The sequence below is a fragment of the Mustela putorius genome, unplaced genomic scaffold, assembly GCF_011764305.1.
Source record: "Mustela putorius furo isolate JIRA1106 unplaced genomic scaffold, ASM1176430v1.1 tig00003869_pilon_pilon_pilon, whole genome shotgun sequence".
NCBI classification, from domain to species: domain Eukaryota; kingdom Metazoa; phylum Chordata; class Mammalia; order Carnivora; family Mustelidae; genus Mustela; species Mustela putorius.
The window spans coordinates 7124928-7137358 of NW_025422021.1; the positions used below are offsets into that span (position 1 = coordinate 7124928).

General features: G+C 33.2%; 1 protein-coding gene across 6 annotated transcripts in view; it reads left to right on the forward strand.

Moving 5' to 3' along the window:
• Positions 1–12431, forward strand: part of ATF2 (activating transcription factor 2) — an 84807-nt gene that overhangs the window by 45532 nt on the left and 26844 nt on the right. For all 6 annotated transcript variants that reach the window (XM_045066941.1, XM_004774385.3, XM_045066940.1 and 3 more), the window contains 3 exons: positions 971–1149; positions 2072–2186; positions 4165–4251. In XM_045066941.1, coding sequence (XP_044922876.1) covers positions 971–1149; positions 2072–2186; positions 4165–4251 — 381 coding nt within the window. The remainder of the gene's footprint in view (positions 1–970; positions 1150–2071; positions 2187–4164; positions 4252–12431) is intronic.

Consider the following 12431-nt stretch of genomic DNA (forward strand, 5'->3'; position numbering starts at 1 on the left):
CTCAGTAAATTTTCTCTCCATCCCATCTAGTTGCTCAAGCCAAGAATCCTTAATTCCTTTCCTTTTTCTAAAGATTTTATTTCCTTGAGAGAGAGAGATCACAACTGGGGGTAGCAGAGGGAGAGGAACAATCAGACTCCCCACTGAATGGGGAGCTTGATGTCGGGACCCTGAGATCATGACCTAAGCCAAAGTCAGACGCTTAACTCACTGAGCCACCCAGGTGCCCCTCTTTTTCGTCACATCAAAGCAACAGCAAATCTTATCAGAAATACCCCCTGAATTATCCTTAATTTATCTTCTTCAGTCTTCAGTATCACCACTTTACTCCATACCATCATCATCTTTTATGTGGATTATTAACAGTTATCTTCTAACTGGAGTTTCTACTTCCATCTCTGATTTTCTATAGATTGCTTTATTTATTTTCATTTATTTATTTTAAAGGTTTTATTTATTTATTTGACAGAGAGACAGTGAGTAGTGGGAGATGGTAGCTACCTGAGATTAGTAAACATTTGTACTGTGTTAAAACTTTTTTAACCATTTCTGTTACTGAATTTGTATCAACCATAAACCCAGTCTCTCTGGACCTGTTTCCTCTTTTTACAGTATAATGATGGAGTAGGACTAGGTAATCTCTCCTAAATTTTGAGCTCTATAATTCTCTGAGACTGAATTATATTTTTACTTTTTACAGAAGTTCTCATGGAATCAGAGCCAAGTCGCCCAGCCTATTTCTGGATTGATAGGAAAACAAGTTGTACTGGGGAGGGTGGGGTACTCTGATGTTTTTAAATTAAAATATTGAACATTGCATTTGAAACTTTATAGCCACTTCCAAAATTTACTTTGGGGGAGGATATTCTGTCGATGCTTTTAGAAGTATGTTACATTCTGTTCACTCTAAGTTACATGGATTGTCTTATATTTTTAAATCCCACCCTTTCTCTGTCTTATTATTAAATAGGAGATACCATTGGCACAAACTGCACAGCCCACATCAGCTATTGTTCGTCCAGCATCATTACAGGTTCCCAATGTGCTGCTTACAAGTTCTGACTCAAGTGTAATTATTCAGCAAGCAGTACCTTCACCAACCTCAAGTACTGTAATCACCCAGGCACCATCCTCTAACAGGCCAATCGTGTAAGTGATGATTTGGGCCAGTCATTGAACTATTTATGAATTAAGTTTTTCTTGTCAGAATTTTTCTTCAGGCATTTAATTATTCAAATGTGGCCTTAGTTGTGTGTGTGTGTGTGTCGTGTGAATCTGCATGCTTTGAAAAAGTACTGGGTTGGGTTTTTTTTCCCTAATATTGTAGATTAGAAAATAAATATCTGAAATTTAATTTGGGGGGGGGGAAGGGCAGAGGGAGAGGAAGAGAGAATCTTAAGCAGGGTTCGTGTTTAGCATGAGGTTTGATCTTACAGCCCTGAAGTCATGACCTGAATCAAAAATCTAAGAGTCATACACTTAACCAACTGAACCACCTAGGCACCCCAACTAAAATTTAATTTTAAAAACAAATCAACATTGAATGATTTTAAGGTGGTCTCTTATTTTCCTGCTGTTTCACACAAAATACAGAAATTACTCCATCAGGTGACATTTCTTTCTGTTCTTAAACATATCTCTCAAGCTTTTTTTTTTCTTATGATTTTACTTTTAAATAATTTCTACACCCAGTGTGGGACTCATACTCATAACCGCATGATCAAGTGTCGCATGCTCCACAGACTGAGCCAGTCAGATGCTCCTCAGGAGCTTCTGATAAAAATTTTTCTCATTAAAAAAAAAAATTAAAATTTCTCATTTAACATTAGAGATTGTCCCAAGTAAATCCATAACTTTTCCTGTTTTTTTCCCTATTGTTTTTTTCATACTGCTTTACACATTATACATTTAAGATGCAATTTAAAATAGTAAAATTTTACAGTTTGCTTTGCAGTGGCTAGGAAATGTATTTTAAAATGATATGATAATAGAAGTAAAAATGCTCTTGTATTTTTATAGATGACTGATAAGGATTTCTTTTCTTTAATTTTCCTTCTCCTGTTTTTCTTAGTCCTGTACCAGGCCCATTTCCTCTTCTGTTGCATCTTCCTAATGGACAGACCATGCCTGTTGCTATTCCTGCATCAATTACAAGTTCTAATGTGCATGTTCCAGCTGCAGTCCCAGTAAGTTTGAGATTCAGACTCTAAATCTTTTCTTCATACCAAAACTGACATTTGTAATCACAAAATACACCTAGGGCTGCTTGATTAGTTTATGAAACTGAATCCAACAAAAAACTTACTAGTGGTTAGTAGTATTTACTCGTTTTTATAGTAGAATTTACTTACGTCTTTATTAAAGACAAACATAATTGGTTAGAAAATGTTTTTCCATCCTCCAAAAATTTTGTTTTCCTTGTGTTATTAATATTAAGAAATTTAGTTCTTACTTAATACATTTTAATTTGACTAGATTTGTAGAATTCAAATTTAATACAAATTTTTGCCCTTTAGGAAAGTATTTATTCTAGAATACATGTCCAGTATCTCCATATTTTGATTATTGTAGGAATTGTTTATAAGAACACTCTTGTGAGCTTTTATGGTCAGGTTGGGTTTACAGCATTCCTTTGCTAGCCCAGACATGTGAAAATCTAAACACTCTAAAACAGTAGATAGTCCTTCACTTTGCTAATACAAATGTTTCTGAGAAATTGACCATTTTGAAAGATAAATCAAGATGTAAGATCCAAAAGAAAAGTTTCTTGAGGAACATGTTAAATATATAAATTTGAAAGTATCTAATACCTGAGTCCTTATAAAGACACTCAAGGCATTTTAAACAGCAAAGTTCTGTCTGAAGATGATACATTATGGTTGAAGTCACAGACAAGTTAAACATCTACTTGTAATACTTAATAATTCAGTGAATATTTAAAAGCACATTCTTTTGATTAAGTTAGAAATAATATTTTTTACCTTATTTTTCATAAAACAGTTTTATTCAGACTCTTCAAACGTGTCTTCATTGTTCAGGTTTTTATCATTAGGATCACTTATTAAAACATCTAGCACAATTTTCCAAAACACGTTATTTTTATTTTCACCTGAGTAATTTCAATGTAACACTTCCTGAGTCTGTCTTCCTAGAATATTCACCCAAGCCTTGATACTCATTCATGTAATAAAAAAAAGTTTCTTTATTTACCTTATACATAGATATTTCTGATTCATACAATATAATCATTTATTGTATCACTCTTAAAAATTGTTTTTAAAAGTCTGCCTCTAATAACTTCCAAGAATTTGAGGTTATATCCCCATACAAATTATTAAAATTAATGTGTAATATTTACTTTCTTATTAACACATTCTTCCAAGTAACCTAAGGTTTGAAAATTAGATTGGTTGAAGTAATTATAAAATAATGTATCATCTTCAGACAGAACTTTGCTGTTTAAAATGCCTTGAGTGTCTTTATAAGGACTCAGGTATTAGGTGACCACTTCCTCTTTTTTAGTATATTTTTGAAGAGGGAAGCATTCTTGCCCTTGTATTTGAGATTATATGATTATTCTGTTAAATGTAAATGTGATGAAAAAAACTCAAAGTGGAGAGATAATTTAGCTATATAATAATTACTCAATGTTAATATTAGTTTTTTAAAAAAATGAAGAAGTCTGTTCCAGACTATTATTTTTAGAGAAATTATTAAAGGTAACCAGGTTCTTTCTTTATCATTATATAGTATATTAATACATCAATTAACCATGATTTATATATTTTAGAAATTACATATATACTTTTTAGAAGAGCAAAATTCATGGTGATGTTATTTGTAAGCCTCATTGTCACAAGTTTTAATGTTTTTTCCTTTCATATCCAAATGGCAGTGTGACAGATCTTTGGGAGATTTTGCATCAATTACTTTGAATATTATGAGTCCTATGTAAGAAGAAACCATTTAAAATTTGTGAAAATTAAAGATTAGAGAAGTGTCTCAGAAATTGACAAGTTTTAAAGGATAAATCAGGACAGAAGATCAATAGGGATTTAAGGTTTTCTTGTACTGAACTCTCAGGTTTTTACAGCCATTGTGCAGATATAGCACATCATTTTGAATATATTCTCTAGCAATTATTTTTTAATATGTTTTGTATAGCTTGTTCGACCAGTCACCATGGTGCCTAGTGTCCCAGGAATTCCAGGTCCTTCCTCCCCTCAACCAGTACAGTCAGAAGCAAAAATGGTAAGCAAGATTTTACTTGTTCTGCACATTTCTTGAGCCCTTTTTGACTGGTTTGTCCATTAAAGCCTACTTCAGATGTACTATATAGATCACATTTTATAAAATTTTAGAAAGTATCACACTATAGAAGAACTAGAAAATTTGGAGAAGTTTCCATTAGCTGGTGTCTAGTTAGTGGTACTTTAAAATAATGGATGGATTTGGAAGTTAAGTTCTAATTCTTGTCATTGGTTTGTCTGTAGCTTTTTTTTTTTTTTTTGGCTGTAGCTTTTGAAACAAAATCTCCTCCTGGTGGTGGCTAGGAATATTACAGCTGAAACTAGATGTAATCATCTGAAGGCAGTACAGAGGATTTTACAGTGACAGAAATTAGTTTAACAGTGTTAATAAGAATTCTGAAATCATATACAAGTTAGCAGTTGTTACACATAATGTATAAAGAAAAACTACATTTTTGAGTTGTGTTTTGACACTAAGAAATTAGTGTTGATGGGTGCCTGGGTGGCTCAGTGGGTTAAAGCCTCTGCCTTTGGCTCAAGTCGTAATCCCAGAGTACTAGGATCGAGCCTCACATCAGACTATCTTCTCAGCAAGGAGCCTGCCTCCTCCTCTCTCTACCTGCTTCTATGTCTACTTGTGATTTCTGTCTGTCAAATGAATAAATAAAATCTTTTTTAAAATGAAAAGAAATTAGTATTGTTTAAGGGATGAGTTATAGATAAGGAGACAGGAGACATGTGTTTTAATTTTAATCCTAACTCTGCTATTCACTACTCTTAATCAAACCACTTTAACTTTGAGGAGATTCAGTTTCCTTATTTGTAAAATAAAAAGATTAAACTTTTATTTCTAGAGTTTCTCTTAGCCCAGATTCCATAAACCTGCCAAATTCCTTAGTAAAAAAACCTAAAACTGCTGCTGCTTTTTTCTTTTTTTTTTCTCCTTAATCCATGTAATTCTCCCTTCTATAGCCTCACACACTTCAGGGCTTCTTAACATCAGCTGATGACTGCATCCTTAGAAAAATCAATATATAGTTATTATACAGCTGTTATTCAAGTTCAGTCCTAGGCGCTTTATTACCAATATAAATTTGTATAAAAACTATTATATATTGCAAAGCTTTAAGTTTTTTTACCTCTGTTCTCCATTATAGCAAATAATCAATCTAAAATTGGCATGTGATGACTTTAACAATAAAATTTAATATACCATCTGAATGAACAATGGTTGAGGAGTATAAAAATTAGCTGGTTATTGATTGTGGGGAGAGAACTCTTTGAAAACCCAAGATGGAATTTTTTTCACATAACAACATGTTTAGCTCAAAGCTTTGGAAATACTAAGATGAATCCTCTTCAGTTAATAGCAGAAAAGCTTCATTGGGAATGTTTTTTATACTTACTACTTTAAACATACTGTACTAGTGAAAAATTAGTTGTACACTGCATCTAAAAATACATCTATATATTCAGTGGATTTTTTTTCCTAACAAATCTGATTTGTTCCTTTTGAATTAAAAAAATACTTTGGGCTATAAGAAGAGTAGGCCATATTTGTAGAAACTATTAAACTTAATACTTACTTCAGTAATTTTTCCTTTTAGGTCACCAGGAAATTAACAAGAATAAAAGTGTTTTGTGTGCTTTTATATTAGAAAAAAAATCAAAGCTATAACTTTAAAAATAAATTTATATATAGAGAACCATCATTGGTTGGAGGCATGGGGAGTCATAGATTGCCCCACTTAAATTTAACAGTCCAATTAAATTTATTATTAGAATTTTGCTAATGTAAAATAACCATATTTAGGTGATTGCCTATTTTAATTGGGGTAGTAAATAAGATTGTCCTGTTTTAATTAAATAAAAAGACTCAGAAATTAGTCTATTTCCTTTTTTTCTTTAACTTTTCATTATGGGAAATCTCAAACATATACAGAGTAAACAGTTATGGTATAATGAACCCCCATGTACCCATCATCAGCTTCAATTATTAGCAATATAACTGCCATTCTTGTTTTATCTATCCCTCAGACCATTCCCTACCCAATTCAATTATTTTTTAATAGGCCCTTCTTAATGTAAAATTTATATACATTGAAATGAACCAATCTTAACTTGAATATATAAGTGTATTAATGTAACTCACACTGTTCTCATGGTATTGAATGTTAATATCTACCCAGAAAGTTTATTTCCCTCTCCAGTCAATACACCTTCCCAGCTCTTCTGATCTTTGTCACCAGCAATTGGTCCTAGAATTTTATACAAATGGAATCAATATATATTCTTGAGTCCAGCCAACCATATGTCTGTGAGATTTATCCATGTTGTTGAGTATATCATAATTTGCCTCTTTTTATTGCTGAGTAATACTCCATTGTACAAATTACCACAGTTTCTTTATCCATTCTCTTGTTCGTGGATACCTGAATGGTTTTCAGCGTTGAGCTTTGTGAATAAAGATGCTGTGCACATTTTTATATAACTCTTTTTATGAATGTTTACTTTCAGTTGGTCTGTCTACTGAAGAATAGAATTACTGAGTAAGAAAGTAATTATACACTTAACTTTGTAAGACACTGCCAGACCTTTTGCCAGAGATATGCATTCTCACAGGCAGAGTATGAGAATTCTGGTTGTTTCCACATTTTTGCCAGCCTTTAGTGTTGTCTGTATTTTCATTGTAGATATTTCTAGGAGTTTGTAGGAATATCTCATGGTTTCGATTGCATTTCTGATTTTGCCAGATGCCTTTTGTGGTATGTTCTGCTGATTTTTTAAATTGGGTTGTCTCTTATTATTATGTTATAGGAATTCTTTAGATACAATAAATACAAAATTTTTGTTACATCTAATTTCCTTTGTGATTTCTTCTTTCAGCTGTGGGTTATTTAAAAGTATATAATTTCCTAAATATCTGGAGGCTTTCTTTTTATCTTACTGATTTCTATTTTAGTGACATTGTGGTTTGGGAACTTACCACCTTTGGTATATTGATTGTCCTGTGTTTCCATTTTCTAATACATCATACTTATTGGACTCTTTTGTGAAAATAGACTTTGCCATTCTATCCAGGTAACATGAACTGGTAACAAAATAACAATTGCCTGGAATGCTGAGGGAGTTCTGATTAATTGGGTTTTTTTGTTGTTGTGGTACAGAAATTATTTCACATCTCACCATTGGCATTGTGTTTGTGTGGGTATGTATTTTTAAATATTTCACACAGGGAGAGCAGGAGGGAGAGGGAGAAACAGGCCCCTTGCTGAGCAGGGAGCCCAGACTCCTCTGGGATCATGACTGAGCCTAAGGCCGATGCTTAGCTAGCCGAGCCAGCCAGGCACCCTGGTTTTATATTTTTATCAAATATTACTAGTCTGTTTCCCCTATCTTAATAACATAAAATGAACATGTTGACTATCTGTTAGAATTTTCAGTGTTTACATGTCATCATCAACTGTACTTACATATTGCTCTAAGTACAAAACCAATCTACCAACATTAGTAAATAACCTGAAAATAGTTCAGTTTTTGTAGTTTGATTCATCTTCATAAGTTTTGTCCCTAGTCTCATTTAACAATTATTTCTTTCGATTGTTACTTATTTAATGAATATTTCTTAGGTACTAAGAAATTAAGTAGATATGGTCTTAAATCTTGAGATTTTTCTTGCACATAGTTCTGGTGATCATCAAAATTCTTTTTACTTGGCCATTAGTCATGTTTTTCAGCAGTTAGAATTATATCAGTGATTTTTGGCTTTTGGAGCCCTTGATAACTTTTGTGCACAAAAACAATTATTCAGGGACTATTTTTAAAAAATACTAGATTTATTAAAGCTACCCAATTCAAAAACTTAATTCTTCCTTGAATTCTCAAGGCCAATTTACAAATCCAGTTATATAATGATTATTTTTAAAGGTCTTCAAATATAATTAATCTTAAACATGCTAAACTTAATTTTAAACTTAATATATCCCATTTTCTTTATAGGCCCCTCAATTATCTAACAAACTTCCCTAAAATGTTTAATAACTTTAAACTTCGAGTGGGGTTTGGTTTCTTAACAGTCTAGTATTAAGAGGATTGGTTAGACTATCTTTGCTCTTCCAACTGAAGTCATAGACTAAATTGATCTCTTAAACATTTTAAATTGAAATTCAATGGTAACCTGTTACTCTGTGGCAAGTTATTCTAATTAATTCTAGGACATAAAATACAATTTAACTACATATTTTTTCTAAGTCTGAATTAAAATGTCAGTGTCCTTAATTTACCTTAATAAGTTCCAAGGAGCTTAAAAAAAAGCTTAGCAAATGAGGAAATAATTATATCATCCCAACTAAAGAAATTGAGACTGGGCTCATATCCCAGTGTGTGTATGTAGGTTTCTTAATGACCAGAAAAATGATCACAGGACTTGACTCTTCTCCATCAGTGATAGGACTCCAAATCCATGCTCTCCAAATGAGTGATTCCCAGATCATCTCCCTTAGATTCATGTTACACATTAAATAATTTTTCTGTTTGCCAGTCTGCTATCCATACCAATAAAACTTACAATTTCTTCTTTCATGCTTGAGTTGGATTTTGCTTTGTTGTTGTTTTCAACTCTTTAAAAATATTTAAGCATCCTCCCTATTTGATTCTTCATCTCTCCTAAGGATTTATTTGACCAATATCATCATAATCTCTTAATGACATACATACATACATACATAGTGTAGTAGTGATTCTGCTAAAATGACATGCGGTTCAGAAGAAGTTATATACAAACCTAATGGTAACCACAAATCAAAAACCAATAGTAGATATGCAAAAAAAGAGAGAAAGAAATCCAAGTATATCATAAAGAAAGCCAACTTACAGTGAGAGAACAAGGGAAGAAAGAAACAAAAGATCTACAAAAACAAAACAAATGACAGAATGCCAGGAAATACATATCTATCAGTTAATATTCTGAATGTAAATGGACTAAATGCTCCAATCAAAGAAATAGGGTGACAGAATGGATTAAAAAAACAAGACCAATCTATATGCTGCCTACAAGAGACTCACTTCAGACCTAAAGACATGCAGTTTGGAAGGGAGGAGATGCAGAAACATTTATCATGCAAATGGATGTGAAAAGAATGCTGGGGTAGCAATACTTATATCAGACAAAATAGACTTTAAAAAAAAGACTATAGCAAGAGATAGGGATGTTATATAATCATTAAAGGAACGATTCAACAAGAAGACATAACAATTATAAATACTTATGCACCCAGCATAGGAGCACTCGAATACATAAAATGATTAATAACAAATATAAAGGAACTAATTGATAGTAATACAGTGATAGTAGGGAACTCTAACACCCCACTTACATTGATGGACAGATCATCTAAACTAAAAATCAGGAAACTGGCTTTGAATGATACATTGGACCAGATGTTTTAATAGACATATTCAAAATATTCCATCATAAAATAGAATACACATTCTTTTCAAGTGCACTGGAACAGAATAGATCATATATTAGGCTACAAAATATGTCTCAAATTCAAAAATATCAGAGTTACATCATTAGTCTTTTCCAACAACGTAATGAAACTGGGAATCAACCACAAGAAAAAATCAGAAAAGAACACAAATATAACGTGTTTCTAAACAACAAATGGGTCAACCAACAAATCAAAGAAGAAGTTAAAAAAAAAAAATACATGGAGACAAATGAAAATGCAGTGGTCCAAAATCTTTGGGAAGCAGCAAAAGCAGTTCTAAGAGGAAAGTTTATAGCAATATTGACCTATTTAGAAGCAAAAAAAATCTCAGATAACCTAACCTTACTCCTACAGAAGCTAGAAAACAAAGAACAAACAAAACCCAAACCCAGCAGAAAAAAGGAAGATAAAAAGATTAGAGCTGAAATAAGTGATATAGAGACTATTTTTTAAAAAAATGAATGAAATCAGGAACTGGTTCTTTGAGAAGATCAACAAAGTTAATAAATCTAGCCAGACTCATCAAAAAGGGAAAGGGGAGACTCAAAATCAGGAACAAAAGAGAAATAACAACTGACACCACAGAAATACAACGGATTGTAAGAACATTATGAAAAATTGTATGTCAACAAACTGGGCAACCTAGAAGAAATGGATAAGTTCCTAGAAATATAACTTCCCCCAAATCAGAAAGCAACAGAAAATTTGAACAGACTGATTATGAGCAATGAAATTGAATCAGTAATCAAATAACTCCCAGCAAACAAGTCCAGGACCACACAGCTTCACAGATGATTTCTACCAAACATTTAAAGAAGAGTTAAAACCTTTTCTTCTCGGGGCGCCTGGGTGGCTCAGTGGGTTAAAGCCTCTGCTTTCGGCTCAGGTCATGATCCCAGGGTCCTGGGATCGAGCCCCACATCGGGCTCTCTGCTCAGCAGGGAGCCTGCTTCCACTTCTCTCTCTGCCTGCCTCTCTGCCTACTTGTGATCTCTGTCTGTCAAATAAATAAATAAAATATTTAAAAAAAAAAAAAATAAAAAAAAAACCTTTTCTTCTCAAACTTCTCCAAAAAATAAAAGAGGAAGGAAAACAATCCCATTTACAATTACTCCAAAAATAATAAAATACCAAGGAATAAATTTAGCCAAAGTGGTGAAAGACCTGTACTTTGAAAACTAGAAAGCACTGAAGAAATTGAAGATGATGCAAACAAACAGAAAGACATTCCATGTTCATGCAATGATTGGAAAAACAATTACAGTTAAAATGTCTATACTGCCCAAAGCAATATGCAGATTTAATTCAATCCCTGTCAAAATACCAGCAACATTTTTCATGGAACTACAACAAAATTTGTATGGAGTCACAAAAGACCCCAATAGCCAAAGCAGTTTGTTTGTTTGCTTTAAAGATTGTATTTATTTACTTGAGAGAGAGAGAGAGCATGAGAGGGGAGAGGGTCAGGGGGAGAAACAGACTCCATGCTGAGCAGCGAGCCTGATGTGGGACTCAATCCCAGGACTCCAGGATCATGACCTGAACTGCAGGCAGTTCGCAAAAAACCAACTGAGCCACCCAGGCGCCCCAAAGCATGTACATATATATATATATATTATATATAATTTTTTAAAAAATATATATAATATATATATAATTTTTTAAAAAATTATATATAATTTTTTTAAAAAAATACCTATGTATTTATTTGTCAGAGAAAGAGAGTACACAAGCAGGGGGAGCAACAGGCAGAGGGAAAAGCAGGCTTCCCACTGAGCAGGGAGCCCAACGAGCCACCCAGGCATTCTGCCAACGCAGTTTTTTTTTTTTTTTTTTTTTTTTTTTTTTTTTTTTTTTTTAATTTTTTATGCCAACGCAGTTTTTAAAAGGAACAAAACTGAAGGTGGTGCAATTCCAGACTTGAAGTTATATAATGAAGCTATAGTAATCAGAAGGTATGGTCTGGCACAGAAATAGGTAAACAGATCAATGGAACAGAATGGAGAGCCCAGAAATAAACCCACAGTTATATGGTCAATTAATCTTCAACAAAGGAGGCAAGAATATGTATTGGGGAGATGTCTCTTCAACAAATGATACTGGCAAAACTGGACCAGTTTCTTTCATCATACATAAAAATAATCTCAAAATGGATTAAGGACCTCAGTGTGAGAGTTGAAGCCATAAAAATCCTAGAAGAGAGCACAGGTAGTGATTTCTAGGACATTAACTGTAAGGACATCTTTCTTTTTTTTTTTTTTTTTTTTTAAAGATTTTATTTATTTGTCAGAGACAGAAGGAGAGAGAGCGAGCGAGCACAGGCAGACAGAGAGGCAGGCAGAGGCAGAGGGAGAAGCAGGCTCTCTGCCGAGCAAGGAGCCTGATGTGGGACTCGATCCCAGGACCCCGGGATCATGACCTGAGCCGAAGGCAGCTGCTTAACCAACTGAGCCACCCAGGCATCCCTAAGGACATCTTTCTAATATGCAGATTTAATTCAACAAAGTTAATAAATCTAGAGGCTAGAGAAAACAAAAGCAAAAGTAAAGTATTGGAACTACATCAAAATTAAACCTTCTGCACACCAAAGAAAACCAACAAAACAAAAAGCCTACTGATTGGGAGAAAATATTTGCAAGTGACAAATCTGATAAAGGCTTGGCATCCAAAATATATCAAGAACCTACAC